Source organism: Pieris rapae, chromosome 8, assembly GCF_905147795.1.
Source record: "Pieris rapae chromosome 8, ilPieRapa1.1, whole genome shotgun sequence".
In the NCBI taxonomy this organism is placed as follows: domain Eukaryota; kingdom Metazoa; phylum Arthropoda; class Insecta; order Lepidoptera; family Pieridae; genus Pieris; species Pieris rapae.
In genome coordinates, this window is record NC_059516.1 from 2,948,553 (window position 1) to 2,974,098 (window position 25,546).

Consider the following 25,546-nt stretch of genomic DNA (forward strand, 5'->3'; position numbering starts at 1 on the left):
CCTGGTGCAGAGTCCAAGCCTTGGCTTCAATAGTACTTCCTTCGCCAATAAGCAAAGCAAGAAATTAATAACATACGAAGTTCCTTTTGTTAAATTTATACAACTGTTTTTTTAGGTGACGTCTAAGTCAAAATCATACTTTTGTAATACTATAAGCGCCATCTATGTGTCAGCCTATGAACTTTTCAACTAACCTGAATGCAGTCAGTAGTAACAAATATATAATTAAATTATTGCTTTATTGCATTCAAGGCTTAAGAATTAATATTGAAATTAGTAAATAAACAATTAAAGATACGTCTTCGAAGTAAAATAATTATATTCATATAATATGTAAAGAAAAATACAAATATATTCGAATCTATCTTTTATTAGCTTCGCTATTTGGAAGAACGTTAACCGTACTCAAAATATCATCTAAGACGAGACACAAGACAATGTAATGAAATATTTTCACGTGAACCTTTATCATTGCTCAGGGACAGAGGCTAAAAAGATTTACTCAGGGGAAATACAATCTGTACTCCCAAATTAAAAACTTTTTTCTTTACGTTTATTTTTCAAATTTGATGCTTTTGTTTTTTACTAAACTTCTTTATTGACTTTTTGGTTTTCATCCATTTGTATGAAATTAATTTCTAACGAATCAGAATTCCTAGTTAATATGGATCCAAATAATATAACGTACAGCTATTTCAAACAACGTAAAGATTTTGGTAAACAGGTTATGTTTTGTGAAGTCGAGCCACAAATGTTGGATTCTATTAATCCTGACAAAAGTGAACAGAATCAGTACTGTCTACGCAATCCAGTTCACAGAGAGGCTCAAACCTGTGTGAGAACGTCGGAAAATTATATAAATACGAAAATAACAAAAATCAAAAGTACAGGCATTAACCATGCTGAAGGTGGATGGCCGAAAGATATTTTTTATACCGATGAAGAGGCAACATCACGATACCGACGTCGTTTCGAGCGAGATGACGGATACATCGATGCTGTAAAAAACCTCAATCCAGAGTTCGAGCATTATATTCAGCAAAACAATGCTATTGAAATGTACAACATTTATTTTAAAGAAATCGCCAGTGAAAAACCCGTTGAGAAGTTTTTAATCAAAGTGAACAGCTCATATAAAGATGTTGGTACTCGACCTGTCAGCGATATCTGTTGGACGCATGAAGATCAACCAAAACTAGCAGTTTCGTATTGTAATAAAGCATTCCTTAAAATAAAGTCCCCAAACAATGATTTTGTTTGTCATCTTTGGGATATTGAAAACCCAGGCGAACCATGTTCAATTTTTTATCCGCCTTCACCTTGCTGGCAGCTGGTCACCTCACCTTCATCTTCAAACATGTTCTACTCTGGACTTGAAAATGGTAAAGTATGCATTTTCGATATACGATCTCAGATTGAACCGATTGCAATGAGCCCAGATCACTTAGCCCACAGAGATCCTGTGAGTGCTCTTTTATTCATACCGTCTCGTCTTAATACTGAATTTTTTAGCGGATCTACGGATGGTTTATGTATGTGGTGGGATGTGCGTAATATTTCAAAGCCGATCGATAGCCTTTTAATGGCCATACGTATCCCTCAAGGAGAAGTGTCAACTTACACAAATTCGGAACCAGTGAGTGCGTTACAATATGATCGAGCGTTTCCTACTAAGTTTTTGTGTGGAACTGATACTGGTTTTGTAATAAGCGTGAACAGAAAGGGGAAGAATCACCAAGAAGTCATGAGCGCTGTGTTCAAAGCACATGATGGCCCAGTGAAGTCCGTTCACAGAAGCCCTTGTACCTCAAAAGTTTTCATTACATGCGGAGGTTGGAAAGTTAATATATGGAGTGAAGACATTCATTCATCTCCTATTATTTCTGGTTCATCCCATGATCACTACATAAACGATGTTATTTGGGCGCCCAAGCGATATTCTGCTTACATGACAGTTTCCGCTGATGGTAAATTCCGCTATTGGGATTTGTTGCGCAAGTACCGTGAACCTATGGCCTCAGTACCTGTCTCACAAGATCGTCTTTTAAAGCTCACACCAAATGAAGATGGGCAATACATTGCTACTGGTGATTCAAAGGGAACTTTGTATCTTCTATCTCTATCAGAAGTGTTGGTGAACTCAGATGAGAATGATAAACAACTAATGATACAAACACTTGATCGTGAAACGCACAGAGAACGAATATTAGAGACTCGATTAAAAGAGATAAAACTGAAATTAAAGACAGAGGAGGAGAAGAAAGAATGCTTAGAGATGGAAGTTGAAAACGAGGAAGATAAAGAGGACACGGAGTTTATGACATTGGAGGACGAGTATCATGCAATTGTTTCAGCTGAATTACGTAATATGGAAGGTAGATCGATATATATTAGAGACCCGATGAGAAGACGATAATTGTTTTAATTATTTATAGATGTTAAGAAATGCGATGTTAAGTTTATTAAGGAGAAATTTTATTATTTAAGTTAATTTTTTGAAAATAATAAATAATACCAATATTATGTAGCTTTTTTCATATCTTTAACCGTTTAACAACTAGCTGATACGTGTCATCGGATTGTAAGAACATTAGTATAGACTAAGGTCTTGCATTTGAACCCCGGCAGTGCTCAAACTCACCTACGGATTTCGCTATTTATCGGTCATCAGCATACACGCTTACACGCTCTACAATACGTGCTTCAAACAACCGGACGCGCGTAAACTGGCATATTTCGGCGGGTTCGCTCAAACCGGTAGTTGCGTTGTGACTTGTGTCAGTATCAATATGGATTCTGACGAAGAAACATTGCTTATTTGCTTATACGAGCTTACAAGCGCGTCCACGCTCGTACGCGTTGAGCGTTGAAGCGCGTTGCGCTTCCAAAGACGAGCTTATACGCGCGTAAAAATCGCTAGTCTTTAACCGTCCTTACCCTTAGAGGAACATATCGAGAAGAAATCGACAAGTCTTGAATAAAAATTATCTTTAAAACCTGAGCCTAAGCAATTAATGTACTTTATGTAGAATAACTTATAAGTTAGTATATAGAAAATACCGTACAGTAAAGTTCATACATTACAATATTATAGTTGCCTTCTTTAATTACTGGCTATTAGGACAGTAATGTAATATTCTCGAGCAGTAGAAAGCCACTTAACACCCATTTAGTTTCCTTTGATCAATTTACTTTAATTAATAGAATTAACCCGACCGGCTTCCTCACTTGGAATCACATGTTTCAATTATCTAACTATATATACCTTCTATGTACCCAACAATAATTATCTAGCTTAAGTAATACTTAGAAGAAGAACAATTAGTTATGTCAAACATTCAATTAATGTAATTTTGTCGACTTTTTTTCGGAAATCGATTACTTGGTTGCGATAAAATGTGTGTGCATGTTCTATATACATTTTCGTCTTAAAATGAATTCAAAGTATCAATAATTGGCTGTTAGGATTTTTTCCTATCGAGCGAAGTTATTTAAATCGTGTATTGATCAATCAAAATGGATACATAAATTACTCAACTCCACCACATATTTTCCATTTACCTTAATTTAAGAAACGATGACCAAAAATGGAAAGAAACAGTATAGTGTTTTGGAGTTTGGCGACCGGATTGGTCCTTAATATTGTATCATGTTTAATTAAATACACCGACATAAGCTTAATACTTATCAAATGATATATGACCAAAGTTTTCTATTCAGCCATTTTTAATTATTATTATTTCGTTCATAATTTTCTTGTGTGCCTACTTGTGTTATGACGTAATCATTTGTTGCAATATTATTAGACAATTATAGTCATCGTCGGTCGAAACTCGAAGCCAACTAGTTTTGTAAGTATCCTGGATTTATTTTTTGATCGCGTATAAACTATGAGAAAGAAATTAGTGCCACAAGAAAAACCAATTTGCAATGTGGTGGCTGTGTACCGGGAGAGAGGGTCAGTTAACAATATAATTAGTATAATATAGAAAACAATTAAGTATTTTCCCGCCACCACCTCTATGTGGAACCTCCTGCCTACTGAAATGTTTCCGAACCAATTCGACTTAGGGTCTGAAAAACCGGCAACGCACTAGCAAGCCTCCTGGTAATGTGATCACTTAAGATTAGGTGTGCCTTTTACATTTTTTTTATAATAGATTTTCCTCCTATTAAAAAAAATGTAAAATTTAAAGATTTATTGAAATCAAACGCGATTTTACTAGATTATTTTGATTCCTGTAGATCAGTGTTTCCCAGTGTTCTCCCTGTGGACCCCAAACGAAAACTTATGTAAATGATTTCAAATTTGAATTTCTTTTTTTTTCTTTTAAATATATGTTTTAAAAATTTACTTACTGTGTTTCGTTGACCCTAGTAATTTCTTTCTGTAACCTATCATTTGAATTTCATATGTGAAAAATTCATTTGTTAATTATTAAAAATGATATTAGATTCGGGGGCATAGGGATTTAAGAAAGGCTAAGAGGCATGACACAGAAGCGATTGAGAATCACAGATGAATAGGAACGTGGTGACTAAGAAAAAAAAACAAGATTATAATATGCTATTTTAATTTAATTAGTCTTAACAAAACATCGTACTGCACTGCTATTTCAATGAAATACAAAGTTAACGCAAATTAAAATGAACTCTCTAGGTGAGCGTCATTCTTCCCCGCTATTTAGATTTACTTAAAAGAAAAATCCACAATATGGTTAACCAGTAGGGCGCGATTTTCAACAACCTTTTTAGATAGTGAATGAATTGAATAACACCGCATAGAATGCTCTTTTAAATTTAAAAGTATTAACTATTTACCTATTATGTAAGAAATATTTATTAATTAGTGTTACAATAATTCATGAAAGCTTATCTGAAACTTTTGGAGCTTAAAAATGAAAACAATTTATTTATCTTAAATAAAACTTATGTTTACTATGCTATATGGCAACTTAGTCTAAACCTAGTTTGTATGGTACCTTGATAACGAATACTCTATGCTGAAATTAACATTAAGAATACTTTTTCCAAACATTATTTTATACATAACCTAAATTAAACATGTATCTACTACGGAAGAACATTCCCCTCTCCCTAGTGTGTCACAACCATATTTTGTTGTCAAAATTGTGGCATGGTTAATGATTTATAAACACTTTATAAGACAATTGGAATATAATATAAACAAGTGGAAAAAATATAATTCACAAGACTCGCGACAATGCCACTGTATTAGATTTTTAGATTATAATATAGGTATCAAAATGAAACTAAGTAATCGTAGGTTCCCGACTTACAGACATTACTTGCAACGTCTGGAGCAATTTGAGAAAGCAATCCTAGCATACAATGAGGCGTTACGCTGGAATGTAAGTACACATGACATTATCAAACTAAGGGCCTGTGTCACAATGTATGGATAAAGTACTAAATAGCTATGCAACACATAAATTATTCGAAAAATAAAAGTTCCAAATAAGATACTTCGCGTTTCATAACATATATGATACATGAAATATATGATTGCATCAAAATTTGATGCAATCATTACCTTTGGCTATATTTTTATTTGCTATGTCAAGCCCTTCTAGAAATTTCTTAATAATCAAGAGGCTCGAGAGAGATACATTGTCTTGTCATTTTTATTTTTATAAGTGTCGTACGAGTTGCCAGCCTGAAAGTTGATGTGAACTTTGAGTGAAAGTTTAAGATTTATTCGCTATGCTTTTCCTATAAAAAATACGCGAATTTCTTCGTTTGGTACGGAATATTTAACGCACAACCTACTTAAATTTAATAATACGAGGAAGCCGTACTATACTTATATTATAATTGATTATCATTCAAACAATTAATAGTAAAATCTTGCAAATAAATTTTATCATTATCATTAAACAAAGCTTTTATATTACTTCTAGCATTCCAACATTCATTTGGAATGAATAAAGCAGAAATATATACCATAAATCGTGCTTCGCCAGTAACACCTCATGAAAAATTACATTAGTTTTAGTATCGGACTGAATCTGTTATAAACAATACTATTAGGGAGGTGAGTCACAACCCTCCAATTTGTTTGGAATAAGCGATTCCATTATCTTTCCTGGGTTGAAGCCAACTCTATCTTTAAAGGTATTCTTTGTTGAATTATTAAAGAGTTTGTGGCGAACGATTCTTCCAGTTAAAAGGTCAGTACAGTAACGAAAAGTTTATTAATAAATAATACAATTCTCCGCAGATAATTAGGAAATCAATGACTTGTGTAATTGAATTCACTATTATGGTTGGTATGGCATAATTAATAATACATAATGTTTTATTAATTGAAGAGACTGTAAATTGAACGTGTCCTATTCAATCACAAATTACATATTCACAACTAACAAATTGCTATTTATTAGCACGAATTTAATACATTATTTACACATGCGTACTGTTACAGCAGCTTACGCGGTTAAAAAATTTCGTTCACTAACTGATGTCGATACAGCTAGACTTGTTAAATATAGTTACTTTTACAGCTTAATGACATATTATTATGGGGTCATGCTGCTGTCTGCTGATAATTTCTTTAAACCAGAGGCTCTTTTATCTCTGCCTTTTGATAAATTTAGGAAATGTTTTAAAGAAAACCTGTGTAAAAAGGCTAACGATTATCTAGTTAATATACGGGCCTGAGACTAGTGCTAGGCAGATATTTGTTTTAAAATAAGTGTTGTTTAATGATTTGCTATTGTAATATGGTACCGAGAGCTTTTTTTAAATCGGTTTTTCTCTCGGCCTACACAGATATCTACCGATTCAAATTTAATGACGTTGAATAAGTGATACTTGTATCTTTTATTCCAAAATAACTATATAAGTTTTAATCTCATTTTGACAGTACTCGTGTGAAATAAAGACTATTTTCAATTTATTTTCATCCTGTTTGCCGAATAAATGACGTGGGAAAAATAAAAGAAAAGCATAGTGTGAAGATTTATTGGAGATATTAACAATTAGTTAATATCTGTCACTTCACATGAACAAATACGTTTAAAAATAGTTTCTTCTATACATTTATATTTCGGAGCGTAAAAGTTCATTCTCTTGAAAATACTTCAATCTTTCCGACATAAGTAAAGTGGCGAGCTAACCGTAGCTTGACAAAGTTATAATAGGATATTCCAAAGCAAAAGTTCACCTTTTCAGAATGCAGATGTGCGCTCTCTTCTCGGCAGAAGTTTGGCTAGAGCCAAGGCGACACATTACACTGATGCACTTCGAGACGCAGCCTGCGCGGCTGGTACGTTCTTTATCACAAATAACACATATATGTTCCTATACTATACACCGCAATCTCTAGTGAAGCGCGGAATTCTCTATTTATAAAGTTTATGTTATGTATGTTTATGTACAAAAAAAACTCATTTGGTATTTTATGTGCATTATATATAAACACATAGTTAGGTTATAAAAAAATCGGGTTTTAACACTTATAACTCGAGGACGGCTGAACAATGTTCATGGTTCTTAATTTGTTGTATTAACAAGTGTCTCTCTCTGTCCAACTCTGTCTAGGAAACACTGGGAAATTGACGAATAAAATTTGCAATACAAAATGTTCATAGGTTTCGCTCTAAATTTTACATCGGTAGACTCTCCCCACAAATTAAAGAACGTAATTAAACAAATGTTTCGAAGCCACAAGATACATTAACAATAATCAGATAAAGGCGTATAGGTAAAGGTAGAATAATGTCAGTAATTAATAGATTTGACAAATTTATGTTTTTTTGAACTTAATATTTGTTTTTTATTAATTGTATTACTTTTATAAAATCATAAATTGTGGTCAGCTTAACAGCTCAGACTTGTCGGTACGAAGTTCATCAGGTAGTTTTGAGTACATATAAAGCTACTGATTTATTCATTAACACAGAGTATTACTCTGTGTTTATTAGTTTTGTATGTCTCTACAGAAATTAGACCCTTAAACTCTGAGAAATTAGCAAAGGAAGGAATTTTGTAATTGTCGATAATAGACCGTAAAAAATAAACTATTTTAATTTAAAAATGAAACCTAACGTAGTGAATACACTATATTCATACGTTTAAAAGGTATTTTATACCTACTGAACCTTTTAAAACATGTAAATAGCTTACGGTCGTTTAACAAAGGAACACTTTTCAATACAGAACTTGAACCAGAAAACCAGACAGCTCTTCAGATACGGGCGCAAACGAATTATGAGAAATGTGCTTTTGAAAGAGCGTATTTGCTCGCGAGTCACGGCCAAGAGTTTCGGAAGTATCCCGCGCATTTTGCAGAATGCGCGCGCTGTGCGGAGGAAACGGTATTCAATCCTTTTTAAGAAATCACAAATGAATTATTTATTTTATTATTTATTACTCAAGATGTCATATGCATATGGAACATAATGTAATGGTTGCAGCTCCTTACAAAAAAAAAACTTGGCGATTAAAAAGAGTGGCGGAGAGTTTATTGCCAGTTCTTCTCTTCCGTTCTACGCCCTTGATTTGAGAACTGGCAGTAAATGTAAAATTAGAATCATTTCTATATTTCTTTTTTTTTGACGTTCATAAGTGTACATTATGTTACCTATATGAATAAATGATTTTTGATTTGATTTGATTTTTAGTTGATTAAAATATATTTATGAATAACAATCAAATGGCGCTGTGGAATATTCAGCATAATGCTGAGCCAGGACCAATTACAGCCATATCATACACGCATTACATATTTGAAAAGAACCGAATGGGAAAATGAAAAAAAAATTATATCTCTCATTATATGTTTTATTTAATTTTTTCTTTTTGATTATTTTTATTTTGTATGTTTATGTGTGTGTGTGTTTTTTGTTTGTAATAAATGATATGTCTATGTCTCTGTCTTATTACCTATTCATTTAGGCAACATATTATGTACGAATTAACTCGTGAAACATTTAACGATACCTGTGTATATAATAAAAATACATTATAAAATACACAAATAAGACTGAAGTTACGACAACTGTCGTGAGTCTTGTGCTAATATAACCAGGATGCGACGTCTGCGAGGACGTATGGCTATGCTGGAGATAACTGGTGCCGACACTCCTCTATTATTCTAAATGGCTTATCACCTTATTCTCCTTAGTCCAGGGTGTCAAAATCCTGTTTATTTTCTGGCAGGTATCTTAGTCGTCAAGAATAAGATCGTGGTTTCAATTGAAACGAACTCTTGTGACTTGGTCGACAAAAATTACATGACAATACTACTAGTTTTTAAATAGCGCGTTGAATCTATGAAAGGAACTGGCAAGCCGTTCTTTTTAATCACCAAGTTTTTGTATACGTGTAAAGCTGCAGCCATTGTGGAATACTGTATTATTTTATTATTATGTATTTCTTACGTCCATATCTGTTTGCATCGCTGCAGAATTTACTCGTGGAATACCATTTGTTGCGAGAAATATAAAATTCTCTACAGTATATCGATCCTTGCCAAATTTATTATTATCGTAACCTTATCTAAATATTTGTTGTGGTTTAATTGTCTACATTACAAATGGAATGCATACAAATAGAATCGTAGTTCCCAGATAATAATGCAATAAGTCAAAATACAAAAGACTATATTTTCATATTATATTTTTTAGTAGGCTTCAAACCCCTTGTATAAATAAACTATTTACACAATCCAGTTAATTCTCTTAGAAGGCAGTATATTACAAATTTAAAATATTGTAGTCATTGTAAGTACATTTTTTTAGTTTAAATTTCTTTAAACGAATCTATTTCTTTCATTGTTTAAGTTCATTTTTAATTTCAAGAGAAAAATCTCATAAATCATTTTTAGGAGAATTGTCGTCCATATCGTATCTGCTAATCTAAAATCTCTTATTTGTCCTATTTCCTATAGAAAACCTTCCCCTTTTGTTACATATCCCTTCAATCCGAGAACTGGTTTTCAGATTCGAGAATGTACAGGAAAAAGTGCAACAAAAGTCTTGTCCTTGGCGAAAAAGATATCGGAAATTGAATGGGGCAGAGAATCAACTGATTCGAAAAATATACCAATTCGTAAACCCAGATTGCAGCCTCATCAATCTCATCAGGTATTTTGCTGTACACCATTTTAGTGCGTACATTTCTAGTACTATCATGCACACTGTATCTACATAATAGTTTGGTTATATGCTGCATTGTTTTTTTATGATACCAGGTTTATTGTAGTGTAGTAGTTTTGTTTTATTTTAGGTACACATATAATTACCAAATCAATGCATAGAAAATATTGTAAAAACTATTTTACTCTATGTAAGTAGGGCGTTTCTTGTCCATTCTTCTCCAAATAAAACTAACTTTTGGAAGGGGCAACTACAGTAATTTTTTATTCATATTTTTAACATGTACATTTCTGTGTACATTTTTAATATGACCTTCAAAACTGCATTTTCGCATGTCTAGTGTAAATTAATGATTTGACTTTGCCTTCGTTAAAAAGTATTCATATATAAAAATACAATAATTGTTACCGGGTTTGAACAGACTTGTTTATTCTATAAAAATTAGAATCATTTAATGAATATTTCTTTTTTTGACGTTCATAAGTGTACATTATGTTACCTATATTAATAAATGGTTTTTTTTTGTTTGTTTGTTTGATATATTATAGAATGTGTAAAAACAATAGGTTATGTTATTCGGAAAGATTAAGCGCAATACTAAACCGAACAGAAGCTTGAACAACTGATACTCATGCCACTTAATACTGTGATTTGGCAATAAAGCATCGTTATGTAAAAAAATGCACTGTATTATGATATCTGAGAACGCCATTGTATTTACAAAATTAGACTTAAGAAGGGAAAATTACAGAAAATAATTCATTCATGTAAAAGTTTCATAAAAATAAAACTACGAACTTACACATTTTTTCGCTTAAAATCCCTCGCGGAAACTCTTAACCCAAATTAAAAAGTAACTTTTGATTTAGTGCTGCATAAATGATCAAAACATTAATTTTAACAAAAAGTACTTTTAATAAAAATGTTAGAAGAATGAACGATTGTTCTATTAAATTATTATTATTAAATTTTTGCACCTTTTGTCATTCTATCATTGTAAAAAGCCATTATAACGGTAACTAAAAGTGAATATTATTTAGGTTTAAGCAACTTTGTACGTGGAATCACTATATCTCGAATGTCAAGGAGAAATACAAAAAAAATCGAGTTCACGAGTTTTTGATACATGTGATTCAACTGCAGAGATTTGTACTTACAAAGACGCAATTTCTATGTGTATTTTTGGATTGTATGCAATGAATGTATTCATTATGTGATTATATTTTACTAACTAAGACTTACAGAGTCTCCTTTTTGAAATTCGAGTTCAACTATGTATTATCAATAATCCGTAGGAAAATAATATTTTGTTCGAGTTATGGGTTTATTTTTTCTTACTGAGAATGTTGACTTAACCAACTCCGTGTTATAGAGATTCCACTACATAACAAATACATAGATTGAAAGTTCTATATATTTTGTTTTGTAGAACAATCAATCAAATACATATAATAATAATTTTTCAATAAAATAGATATAATAATAGGTTGAAGAAATGTCTCGGGTGGAGAAGCAAAAGTCAGAACGTATATCCCGCCTAATGGCTTCTAAATACCTCGAACAGATGGCACACGACAAATACTTCCTCACCCAGTTGTGTAAAGATGAACGAATATACTCCGCGAACAAGATGGGCTCGAAGACATTACAGGAATTAGCGTATAAAGCCCTCGCCGACGTCGATAAGAGACAGGTATGAGGCTTAATGGTGCGTATTAAGCATTTTGTGAGATTATTTATCATACATATGTAAAACGATTTACTTCCTAAATAGTAAAATGTTTCTGTTTAATTTTTAAATTTAGAATATTGTTTTGTAGTGTTTAAAAGGTTGTGCAGGGTTTAAGAATGGTTTTATACAATTTCTTTATTAAACTTTTGGGTTTAAAAATAAATCAATAAACTAAAAAGCGTGGATACTTATATAAACAAATTTTTACTGATTTGATCCAAAAGACACTATTTCAAAGACGCATTCACTATCACATTTGTCACGTCTGAAAAGTGCTTTTGTGTCATCTAAAACATGTAACTCTCGCTGAAGGAGTTATATTATATAACCATTTAGAGATCTCGCTCCGTGCTTGAAGGAAATAGATCAAATATCGCAGAAACGTGCATGAATCGTGGAAATGTGTACGCATTATTTCTGCAGTATTGAGCAGTATTGGCCTAGTGGTCCAAATTCGCAATTTTTCTATTTGCTTAGACAAATGTCAGACAAAAAATCATTACACTTTCTTTTGTTTTCTGTTAAAATAAACGATGAATATGATAAGAGATGCGATTGGATAGGACTGATTATACAGGGTTAGAGCGCTACTGATTTTTATATAATTATTTACTTTAGCAGATGATAAATGTTTGACATTTAAATTTATTATTCCTCTATTTCAATTAAATCCCAGATACAAACGAAAATTTTAATAATTGCTTTGCAACGGTTAGTAATTGACTCTTGAGTTTTCTTTAATATCAGCGAATAAAATTTATTTTATTTGGAATGGTTGATTTAATTTTCCCATTTACGTTTTAGTTATCTATATTTTGTTTTTTATGTCAACACACAATCAACTTACCCTATATCTGAGACGCCTTTAACCTAAGAATAGACGGATTTTATATAAATACAGATAGTCAACAGTGTAATTTGGTCGATTCAGTTTTCATAAACTCGAAAATTTCCCATGTCAGATATATTTATAGGAAGTTCTGCGTGAACGTCGACCATTATATGCAGCCCGCGGGTCTGATACGGAAGCCAGGAATAGGCTTTCAAACGCCCGGAAAGAGAGGTTGGCCAATACCCAGCGGCAGCACATAGCTGATGCAGAAAGACTTATTCGCGCTGCACAATCGGTCTTCGAGCAAAGAAATACGGCGAAGTGTTTGGAGATTGCCGAGTTTGCTATGGAGCAAATATCACGGAAGCCAAATAGTCTTCTGCCGGGAAAAGAAAAATTTATCCACCAATTGCAAGAGGTTGTTGGTCTGGCGTTTTTGGATCAGGTAAAAGTTTGAAAGCCCTGGATTCTATGTGTTTTCTAGTAATTTTTATAAACTTAAAAAAAAAAGAAAAAAAAAACTTGGCGATTAAAAAGAGCGGCCGAGAGTTTATTGCCAGTTCTTCTCTTCCGTACAGGCAGTAAATGTAAAATTAGAAGCATTCAATGTATATTTATTTTTTGACGTTCATAAGTTTACCTGGGTTTATGTAGGTAACATGAATAAATCATTTTTGATTTGAATTTTAAAAAATAAACAGATATTCTTTTTGATATTAACTGCCTTTAAACAGATTCAAAACACATATTAAAAAAATATTAATGTGCAGAGTTAATGACTAACTAAAAGACAAAAACGCGTGGAAATATTTCTAGTTATATTGTTATAATTTCTTTCTATATCTTTGAAGTGTTTTCAATATATATGTGTGAATGTGGGAAATGATATAACAGTTTTTTTTACTTTTGTAAATTTACTGATGTTGCGTTTTATGCCATTTACCTTTGAATAATTGTAAAGTAGAGGTAGGGTAAGACTTGTTGAGTTTCTTGCCCGTTCTTCTCAGAACAAGGCCTCCTGGTAGTTTTGCGAACGGATAGCGTAGTCTTGCTCTTTCGCGAATTCTGTAAACGTTTTTGACATTCTTAGGCATGCGCTATGACGCATTCTAACTGAAAAAAGGTACTTTTGATTTTATTTATTTGATTTATTATGTATTTGAAAACAGAATTAAAGGATTATACAAAATAGTATTACCCCGATTTTATCACATTGCATTAGAATAGAAATATTGAAAAAGCAATATTTTATTCACAGAAACGTGTTGGAGAGGAAATGAGTGAGGCCAATCGTGAAAAGAGAGCTTTTATTCTTTTGGGTATTGCGATTTCTCGTGAACCCAGTCGTGATTCCATCTTACGAGTTCGTCCCCCGGGACCCCCACGCGACGCCAAGTAATAATACAAATATTATTAGTTGAAAATATTATTTGTTGTTTAATATCATGTAGAAGAATGTAGAATGTAGAGACTCCTTTTCCGCACTTAGACTCTTAGCAGGTCCGTTGTGCGTGAAGTCCTGGCTAACTAAGCCAGCCTAACTCCTTCCAGAAGCACAGAAGCTTCCTGGGCACTTCGCAGGCTTCTCGGAGCGACCTCACTGTTTTGAGGATTTCTGTACGTTGTTTAGCCACAGCCTCGCATTCCAGGACTACGTGGGTGACTGTTTCCTCTGCGCTGAGACAGCCTCTGCACACGGGGCTATCTGTCACGCCTAGGACAAAAAGATGTTTGTTGAGGTGACAATGGCCCGTGATTGTACCTATCATTGTTCTGAGACTAGTTCTGTTAAGGTTTAGTAGCTGTTTTGTCATTTTTGGGTTAGCTGCCGGCATAGCCATTTTGGATTGCCTACAGTCCTCACTTCGTGACCAGCGTTGTTGCTGGAGTTCTTCTGATCTTTGGCGAATCCATGCTCGCACCTGCGAGAAGGGCAAGGGCAGGAGAGGATACGGGCCAGCAGGCAATATGTCCGAGCCTCTTCTCGCAAGTTCATCGGCAGCATCATTGCCAAGAGATCCACTATGTCCTTTAATCCACTGTAGGGTAACCCTGTTTGTCAGGGCTATTTCCTCCAGTGCATTATGACATTCTAGTACCAGCAAATTATTTGTCGTTTTGCTTGCTAGTGCCAACAGCACAGACGCACTGTCGGATACAAACTTAATGCAAAAGTTGTTTACTCTTAGTCGCTGCACGACTCTGGCTGCTTCTGTCAGGGCGACACATTCGCATTGAAAAATCGAGCTGTGCGTGCCTAGAGATAAGTGTGTGTTAATGTTGAGATCCAAGGAGAATATGCCAGCGCCGGAGCCACGCCCTGTTTTTGAGCCATCAGTATATATTCGAAGCTCATTCAGGATCGATCGATCACATTTCTCTTCTTTCATTTGGACCTGGTATTTCTTGTTTATTATATGTTGGTTAACGATCCTATCGCATGGCGCGGCTATTAGAGGTTGGTACTCTATTGCCCTGTTGAGAATCGCTGTGTGTGCGCTATAGTGATTTTTGCCCCATAGATCCAATATCATAAGCCTAATGGCTGCTAATGCTGCCTCCTGCTGTATATGTAGATCCAGGGGTACAATTTTTAGGGCCAACTCCATTGCTGCAGTTGGTGTTGTTTTCATGCAACCACAGGTAGCCGATAGAGCGAGCCTTTGGAAGCGCCCAAGTTTCGTTATTGTCGTTTGTAGTTCTGTTCTCGGCCACCATACCAGGGCACCATAAGCTAGCATTGGCCTTATTACGGCAGTGTATAGCCATAGGGTGATTCTGGGTGATAGGCCCCATTTGACGCCTAGCATCTTTTTGCATTGATAAAAGGCGATCGTTGCTTTGTTTAGTTTATGTTCAAGGTGTTTGTTCCATAGCAGTTTACTGTCCAGAATCACACCTAAGTATTTAACACTTTCTTTTAGTTTTAGTTCAGTGTTGAAGAGTTTCGGTAGCTTGTGCGGTCCGAGAACTCTCCTGTTAGTAAATAGCACTAGTTCCGTTTTTAATGGATTGACAGATAGCTCGTGCTGATTGCACCATCTCTCAATTACTCTGAAAGCTCTTCCCATGAGATCGCATAAGGTGCTTTCAAAGTTTCCCGATGCTAAGATAGCTATGTCATCCGCATACCCTACTGTGTAAAGATTGATAGCATTTAGTTCTGTAATGAGCTCATTTACCACTAGATTCCACAAGAGCGGCGAAAGGACGCCACCCTGTGGGCAGCCCCTGCAGACAATGCCTCTTGTAGTGGTATTTACGGTGAACTGTATAGCTCGTTGTTTTAACATATTATTGATCCACTCTGTAAGAGTCGTTGGTACTCCACAAGATACAAGCGCTCTGGTAATGCTCGCGAAATTCGTTTTGTCAAAGGCACCTTCAATGTCAATAAATGCGCCAAGGGTTGACTGCTTTATCTTCAATGAGTTGCCTATGCGGGAAACAACGTTATGGAGTGATGATTCCGTTGATTTGCCTGAGCTGTAGGCATGCTGATTGGGATGTAAAAATCTAGACAGGGATACCCGACTACGAATCTCCAGATCTCCCAGCCTCTCCAGCGTCTTGAGAAAGAATGAAGTGAGACTGATGGGCCTGAATGATTTGGCCTGGGTATAGTCCTCTCTACCCGGTTTTGGGATAAAAATGATTTTCACTTCTCTCCATTTCAGAGGTATATAGCGGTGAGCTAAGCAGGCTCGAAATACTGGTACCAGATGGTTCACCAAGATATTCCCACTCCATCTTAGTAGACCTGGGAATATGCCGTCCAAGCCAGCCGCTTTGAATGGTAGAAATGAGTTGATTGCCCATGTTACTTTTTCTTTCGTGATTATTTTGTCAGCTACCTGCCAGTCGGAGTTGATGGTGGTTCTTTCCGAATGGGGTTGCCATGATTGCTCGTTGGTGATTACACAGCCTGGAAAGTGAGTCTCCAGTAGTAATTCACAGGTTTCAGTTTCGGTTTTTGTAAATGTTTTGTCTGGTTTTTTAAGGCAACCTATCGAGTGATGGGTCTCACTGGAGAGACACGATTTGACTCTACTTGCCTGGTTATTGTTTTCAATACTAGTGCAGAAGTGCCTCCAGCACTCCTGCCTTCTAATACGAAGAAGTTTTTTGAATCGCCGTCTTGCGACTGTGTAGTTGTCCCAGTCGGAGGGTAACATTGTGTTACTCGCTCTATTGAAAAGCTTCCTGACTTTCCGGCGGTGCCTTTCCAGCTCGGGGCACCACCAGTTCTGTTTACCCCCCCATCTTGGAATGGTGAGGGGACACGACTGCTCATAGCATGTCAGGAGTAGGGACGTTAAGTTGTTAACATGTTTATCTATGTCCTGTACGTCAATGTTTGTTGGTATCGTTAGTTTGTCTACCCCGGAGCTGACAAGTCTGTAAAATTTTGCTGAATCAGTTCTTCGAGGTATTCTTCTTGGTTGTGGTTTAGGTAGTTCCCCTTTGATTGCAAAGCGGATCCACCTATGATCCGAGCATGATAATTCTCTTGATACGTGCCAGTCCTGTATGTGATTTGTCAGGCCTGCCGTTATCAATGTTAAGTCAATTATGGTATGTGAACGCGCGTTGATGAAGGTTGGTTCTGAACCGATGTTTGCTAAGATAAGATTATTACTAAGAATGAAATTAAGCATATTCTCACCTCGAGCGTTGGTATTACTGTTACCCCATAGTGTGTGGTGTGCGTTGGAGTCTACTGCGATGATGAGCTCCAGTTGGTCCCTCTCGCAGTAGTCGGCCAGAAGGCTGAGTTCCGGAGTGGGTACATCCTCGTCGCCCGGTAAGTAGGCTGACGCCAGGACGATGTCTGGTTGCTCGTTTCTGGGTAACCTAACAGTTGTAAGGTCCCTTGAACATAGTTCGTTTATTAATAATGCTGGTACATGTTTAGGTATTATTATGCAGGTTCTTGGGTTACTTACGGAGGTGTCCAGTAGAATTTTACCAACAGTGTTACCCAGACCGCATATTTTGCCATTCCGGATCCACGGCTCCTGGATCGCAGCGATGGTCTTGGGGTTGGTTTCCAGCAGTCTGCGCAGGGAAGCCGTCGCTGTTTGACTATGCTGGAGATTAGCTTGAATGAGGTCAGTTCGGCGAGGGGGAGGAGCGCAGACAGCTGTCGCTGAGTTCACTCCCCCCTGTCTCCTGAAATAACTCTTCATCAGAGGTTAGTTGTGCCGCCTCCATGGGGGACTGAGTTTCGGCTGTTCGGTCATCCACAGCCTTCCCCTTCGGTGACATGGGAGGCACTGGCCCCGTCGTCGCCGTCCCCGATGTACTCGCGGTGGTTACAGGTGGGGCTTCAGCTACCTGTGAGGACTCCTCCTTTTCTAGGATCCGGATATAAATGTTCCCCAACAGGTAGTATATCCGCCTTTCCTGTGCTTTAATCGTTATGATCTCGGACTCCGGTACACGAAGGAAGAGAGAGACACCTGTTGGGTCCTGTGTTCTCCTTTCGTGTGTAAGGGTCCATGACCTAATGTTTAAGTGGCGGTTTTGCCTCGTTACAATTCTCATTAGGCTCTCCGTACTGCCAGTGTACTCTGGAACATGTAACAGACACGGAACCTTCCTTGGGATTGCGGACTGAGGCCGAACCACTAGTTTGGTATCGGTTATGGGGTTGTTGATGACTTCGCAGGTTCTGGTTAGCCACCTCATTGCGAACGCGTCCTCGCACCAAATCTTGAGGACACCGTCCGAGAAATGGGCTTTACCCCGGAACCGGATGTCATTTGGTTCTGTTGTCAGGGTAGCATCATAGTCCGCCATTAGTTCGTCATGTAGCTTACCCTGGATTTGTAGGCGGATATCTTCCGCTTGTTCTGGCGTCATATCTAGGAAAGGCTCAGTCATTACGGCAACACAAAACTTATTAGCTTTGTATGATGCTGCCGCTTCCGCGTAACTCGCCGAGGTCCCTCCCACCGTACGAGGTTTATTGGGTTTTATCCTTTTCCGTTCTCCGGTCGGTGTTACGGAGTCCTCCGGCCGTACGCGTTTCTGGCCTTTCGTCGGTTGGTTGGTTTTTGGTTTTTTGGGGTTGTTGTTGGCTGGGTTCTTAGGTACCCCTTTCCTTCCACCTGTTGCCGTGGTGGCTTCAGGGGCTGGTTTAGGGTCCACTGGTGGCCCTTGAGCGGTGCTTGACCGCTTCTGCCATTCTGCCGCCCTGCGGGCTTTGTTGAGTCGACGCCTCTTAGAGGCGCTTAAAACCCTGGTCATAACCGGTTCCTGAATAGCGGTTTTCAGGGCCGTCATGTCCATGGACGAGGACGGTGCACCAGGTGCATTCGCCATCGCAGTCTCAGTCTCCCGCATCGCTTTTGCCGCAGGTGCCTCACCTTCAGACGCAGACTGTTTTGTTGCATCGTCCAGAGTTGCTACCTTTGGCTCAACCGACGCAGTCAACCTAGCCGCAACGGTGGACGCTTCCTTTTGCGGTGGTGCTGTTTGTTCCGCTGGAGAGGGTACGGTCCTGGGAACAGCCTGGTGTGGCTTTTCCACAGTCGATTCCCTTTCCTTCGGAGTTATGGACGCTGCCCGAATGGGTGCATCCATATGTGAGATGGGGGCATCTGAGTGTCGTGCCACTGGTGACATGCACCGTGGCTCGTCCTGAGACGCCACCCTGGGTTTATTGGTTTGTTTCTTTTGTTTTGGTTTATTTTTAAAAATTGCCTCTTTATCCATGAGGTTAAATTGAAATAATTTCACCGTTGGAGCTCTCCACCCGCCACGGAGCCCTCAGTCGGGGACGTCGCTTGTTCAACAAGCAGACGTCAGAGCTACTCCTCCGGTATAGAGCCAGCGTGTAGGCAGGTAGACGCGTCCGCACGCCGCAAGGGAGTACGAGGCTGTTTGCACCACGAGACAATGATGCCCACTAACCCCGAGTCCCGTGCGGCGCCGACGGCCTCCCCCCCACACCCCGACTCTCGCTAGGTAGCCCGCTTATGGGATACCACAGCCGGTTGACCAAGGCTAGCTAGTCCCTGGCCTCCCGTGTGAGGGGAAATCCAGACCAAAGAGGTGTGTTGTGTGCAGCGCACAACTATTGTCCGGCGCACTGCTACACTCAACCACCAGGATTCCTTCATCCCCCCGTACGGGTCCCCGCGCACGGCACAAACACGCGGGAGGTCATTGACTGTCCACCGTCCTGTCTTCTTGGACAATGAACTCGCAAGGACATGACCTCTCCATCCCTGCAAAGGTCCGCTTGGTGGTTTCAGTTGCGTCTATTACTTAAGGTATTAGACCAAGAACGGGGTCGGCAACCTCGAGAAGGTTAGTCCACCAAACTTGCCTTGGGGATCTCAGCGACGTGCGCTACTCCCAAGACCACGCCACCCTACCCATCAGAAGGATGTGGTAGAGTAGGTCTGTACCTGTGCTACCATGCAAAGCGAAGCGAAGCAAAGCAAGCATGTCGTGCAGGGAACCGTAAAAGCGTAGGCCCAGACCCCCCCCAATAAATCATATTATAAAATAATGTTTAATATCATATTAATAGGGGCTTATGATAGACAAGATCATATTGTAAATCACATACAGCAGTCAGTGTCATATTTGTATGTAGTTCTAAAATAAATAAAATAAAATACGTTTATTTTGGAACATAAGATCATCTAGGTATCACTTATTCCACGTCAATCAATTCGAACTTGTAGGCATCCCTACTCATCGGCAAAGAAGACAGAGGGTGTAGGCCGAGAGAAAAAGCCGGCGTGTTCTACCAGAACATTGCTACACACTTGTAGCAATACGCGTGTAAATCGTATGACTACATGATGAAACGTATTTCTTTGATAATTTTACTGGCAAGATCTTATTTTTGTCTTACTACGTTTTTTGGGTCTAAGTAAGACAGACCAAAATATATTTTAATGCTCCCTACATTCGAACCTCGGCTATGTACTGGTATAATGAATAACAGAAATATATTATCTTGCTAACAAATTTATTTACGAATTGCAACTACGATTACAGTTTTATTAAATTTAGTGCTTATTGGTTAAGTATAGTGAATCTTTTGCGATAAAATAATATATACATTTTTCAGACGTCGTTTACGTGTATTGGAAAGAGCACTGTTAGTGAGCAACCGGGCCTCAGAAAGATGTTACGTCCTGCATGAGTTATGTCGGCTTCACGCAGACACTAAACAACCACACAGAGCCAAGTTTTTTGCTCTCAAATGTCAGGCAGGTATTGAAAATTGATTGTCCTATTGATTTTTACTATTTAATTATTTATTTATTGCAAGAATATGGTACAAAAATAATATGGTGGTACAATCGAAAGTTCGCTTATTCTACTCTACTTACGAGTCATATCAATTAGTAAATTGTCAAATTATTTGTATCATACATTATTATTATTTACATACATTATTTATTTATTATTCAACGTTATTTTTATAATATTTCAGGCAAATAATTATTTCCTGAGGAATACAATTTTTTTCAACACTAAATATAAATAAATTATTGTAAGCCTTGCTTGCCATACAAAAGGTGATTTCCTATACAGTTCCAGATTAATTTTTGGCACAGCCCATGTATAATATTTCTTCATTAAATGTCTGACATTTGTCGGTTTCTATATGGTTTAAAAGGAACTCCCAAAAGTGAAGTCACTGAATACAAAAATTGGTGTCAGTTCTGTACTTGTTCCAATTACCTACCGAATAATATAAACAACACCAGATAATGGAAGTTAGTTAATTAAGTTATGACAGAGGCGAGGTCGTCCAATCAGCGAGTCTGGTTGCTCAACATAACGTTTTTGCTGGCGCGTTGCCACCTGCTGCAAAATAATCGCCCGGAAACGCGAGCCGCACTAATCGAGGGCGCGGGGATTGCGCGCGCCTGCGGATATCGCGATGTCGCAGCCTTCTTCGAAACGGTTATTAACTTTTGAGGATTTTATATACATAAACAAATTAGTAAGTAGTGGTGGCCTGAGAAAGATCGCTCGAAAGCGATAAGCCCGCCAGTTAAATCCTTTTCATTTAATTTTATTAAGTTTATTATGTTTGCGTTAAGTTTTAATAAATAAAATAAATAAGTTGACATTTGTGTTGAATAAATTTTGATATGATATAATCCTATATCTGTATAAAAGTTTCATATTGTAATTTAAAACATGTTAAAACTTTGTTAGCAAAATAGTAATTCTTACAATGCTTACGCTATTTAATTGGTACGTCTGTTGAAGTATTTACTAGCCGAAAGATAAAACGCTATAGCAGCCACAACCATAATCATTTAATAATGAAATATTCGCATTAATATTTACGTTTAATCAAATTTTTAAATTCTCCCTGGCTCCCTTGTGAAGGACAAAATAAAAAAAAATGTGCACGCTATTGACACGTTAGAAATCATTATTACAGCGTGACCAATTATTACGATTAATAAAAGTATTATTTTACCTTTTAGAATTAGATGATTTTCTAAACCAGGAAACTAAAATCATAACATATATTTATTCATATACAATATTTGACTAAACAGTGCGTAAATGTGTCAATGGAAGGTGAAGTGGCATCCGGTGACGCTGCACTGGAGAAGCGGGAGCGAGCGATGGTCAGCTTGATGCCAGACGATGACATGCGACTTGCTGCTCAACATCTCTTTAGGAAGATGTCTGTCATACCGGCCTCGAGGTCATTACCAAGTACCAATCACTACATAGTATAAAACAAAGTCGCTTTCTCTGTCCCTATATCCCTTTGTATGCTTAAATCGTTGGAACTACGCAACGGATTTTGATTCGGTTTTATTTTAGATAGAGTAATTCAAGAGGAAGGTTTATATGTATAATAATCCATTAAATAGTGAAGAATTACTGTTATTTTTGAGGTTTCTAATGTGATATCGTAAATAATTACATTTTTCCGCTTACATTGCAAACGCAGGCTGAACCCTACGAGTTTTATCAAAATAATGTACTAAGTATTGTACACATTGAAAAGGTCTACAGAAAAGTCCGTGAAGGTATATGTCGCGTATATTATCGGAGCTTTCCAGCGACGGAAATAACAATACATAATAAAAACCTGCTTTTCATCAGCATTGCACCCGTGCGAAGCTGGGGCGGGTCACTAGCACTTTTATATATAGTTAGCTTAGTTAGATAAGAAGAAGTATGACGATCTGACCGCCAACCTTCAGTAGTGGAGACGCACTACAAAAAGACAAGGCATAGCCAAGGCATATATTTTAATGAATAACACATAAAATTTAGCGAAGAAAAGTGCTTACCATTTATAGTCCCTGGAGTTGCAGGCATATTTTTTTTTAAGATAATAATGAAATGACTGAATCTAAGTCTAAACATTAGTCTATGCATTTACTATTTTATTGCTTTTTACAAATATTGATGTATTATTATGTAAACATGACTTCAGTGCTTTTTATGAATTGTTTTGTTTACCATTAATACAATTCAATTTCAAAGATTCTTTATTATGTTGCACAACTTTAAAATTAATAGTGCTACATGTCCAGTGTACATTCATTTCCTGGAATGTAACAAACTTATAACTATACACGTTTTTAAAACCGTATTGCTTTTTAAAAATATTTAAAAACTACAGTTTTGATTTCTCGAAAGGTTTAAAAAACTAAATTTAACAATGAGGTAAACTACCTGGGAACTATGCAATCTTTAGATGAGATTTGCATTTTTGAAATGCCACTAATATTAAATTCATTTATTTTAATTCTTGTACGAGCCATGGATGTCTTCATAATATGTTCGCTTATTTGTGTGTGTAATTTACGGATTTAAGAACTTTGGTAATTTAATGATATTGACTGCTTATTGCTTATTAGTGAATAAATGAATTCTCTGAATATACACCTAAATAGAATACTTAGAAGAAAAATTTTGCGCCTAAAAGATTTACTTTATGTCAGAGATGTCAAGTAGATACCTAATGTGTCCCTTAAGAAGGGACGAGGTCGACATTTATATTTTCTTCGTGGCTGAAACTTTTATAAAATCACCTTGAGACATGCTGTGATAAAATTTCTTCTAATAATACTTATATTATATTTTTATAAGCAAACACGTCTCAACTATTGTTTAATTTATTTATCTGTTATTTATTTATATATATATACTAGCGGATCCGACAGACGTTGTCCTGTCTACACGTTTTTAATTTCAAAATTTCAATTTTTAATAAGCCATTTTGATGAAAATTATTATTCAAATGTAATGACAATATCTTACGATCCAGCACATGGTCACACACGATATAACACAATGATAACAAAACTTTTTTTAAATTTCGGGACAGACTAAAATTAAAATTCGAATATTATTTAAAATTTGACACTGCGATGGTAGCGCCGTCTGTCGGATCCAATGTAAAACATTCCAAAATCAACAACAACTAATAAATTGAAAATTAATTAAAAAAACATTGTCCAGCGGACAAAATTGTGAATCTAAACCATTCCCAGATCCCCTTGAACACACACAAAAAATTTCGTCTAAATCGGTCCAGTCGTTTAGGAGTTCAGTCACATACACACGCACACAAGAAATATATATATTTATATATATATATATATATATATATATATATATATATATATATATATATATCCTTTACCAGTCACTGTTGTTTATGAAATAAATATTGAAAATGGTACCATCGGTCAGGTATTGCTCGCGAAGCAATATCTACAGACAAAGTATAAGTCAGTTTCACGATCCATTAAAATATTTATTGGTATCAAAACACTCGTTCCTGGCAGGTATTCATTGAACTTAGATTACTTATAAATTAGTTTGTCCGTGGTTACATTGATCAAAGCATTCTTGGGTTTGGGACTTCTAAAGCTCCCATAAACTAGAACATCTTTACTAACCACAAACAGGGTTTCAAATATAGAAATATGTTCTTGTTAATGCTATAAAGTTGCACTGAACGACTCAGTCAGCGGTATGGCAGCTGCGCTCTGTATATATTTTTATTTGATATAAATTATAGAGATGTGTAAAAATTCTTACTAAGGGTCGACAGACGGACTCGCGTTCATTATCGCAGTCTAGTATCATTAGAATTTATTATTTCATCTAACTTTTAATAATCATTTATCATTACCTTTACGTAGAACGCGTTTTGGTCAAAGCTCACTGATGTCCAGATTAAGCGTTCTGATAAACGAGCTAGGTCTAAATATCCATAGTTGATCCCCTCACACTTTAAAATCGATTTTTGTTTAGTTTTTGTAAAAAAAAAATATTAGTAATTGTTTCTTTTTTGTAATGTTTGTTTTGTTTAATAATTGTTTTGATTAATATTTGTATGATTTCTAGATGTATGTCATGTTTAGGCAAACATGTGTTTGCCACATTAAAATTGTTTTTACCAATATATATTCATCAATGAATGTTATTATTAAATATGAAAGAATATTGTTGGAAATTGTTTACAATTTGAGACTTTATTTAAATTTTATATTAATTTTATTAGTTCCAACTTACTGTACAGCTCGCGTACAAAATTAATTAAAAAGCGAATTGCGTAAATACAATGTATCATTTTACTGCGTCAACGACGCAAAATATTTCCTTTTTAATAAGCCACCTAGAAAACTATGTAACAATAAGTTTGACAATGTTGTCTATGTAAACCCTTAAATAAATAAAGGATATTTCAGACGGTTCTCAATAATGCCGGGTACTCGCACCGAGGAAGCCTCTCCGTCTGTCAACCGGCGCCCATCGATCGCGCCGCCCGCCCAGCCTCCAACGCGGTTCACCCGTAAAACTCAACATCCTCTCGGCTTTCAAGACTTTGATATCTAG

General features: G+C 36.5%; 2 protein-coding genes across 2 annotated transcripts; both read left to right on the forward strand.

Annotated features, from left to right (window-relative positions):
• Window positions 1-641: 641 nt before the first annotated feature.
• On the forward strand, window positions 642-2,464 carry LOC110995638 (dynein intermediate chain 3, ciliary-like). Its single transcript, XM_022262900.2, has one exon. The coding sequence runs from the start codon at window positions 665-667 to the stop codon at window positions 2,414-2,416; it is 1,752 nt and encodes a 583-aa protein (XP_022118592.2). The 5' UTR covers window positions 642-664; the 3' UTR covers window positions 2,417-2,464.
• Window positions 2,465-2,789: 325 nt separating this feature from the next.
• On the forward strand, window positions 2,790-25,546 carry LOC110995648. Its single transcript, XM_045629289.1, has 11 exons — window positions 2,790-2,852; window positions 7,195-7,288; window positions 8,182-8,339; window positions 9,966-10,109; window positions 11,608-11,814; window positions 12,828-13,130; window positions 13,944-14,080; window positions 20,778-20,923; window positions 21,456-21,622; window positions 22,234-22,385; window positions 25,399-25,546. The coding sequence occupies exons 1-11, from the start codon at window positions 2,790-2,792 to the stop codon at window positions 25,544-25,546; spliced, it is 1,719 nt and encodes a 572-aa protein (XP_045485245.1).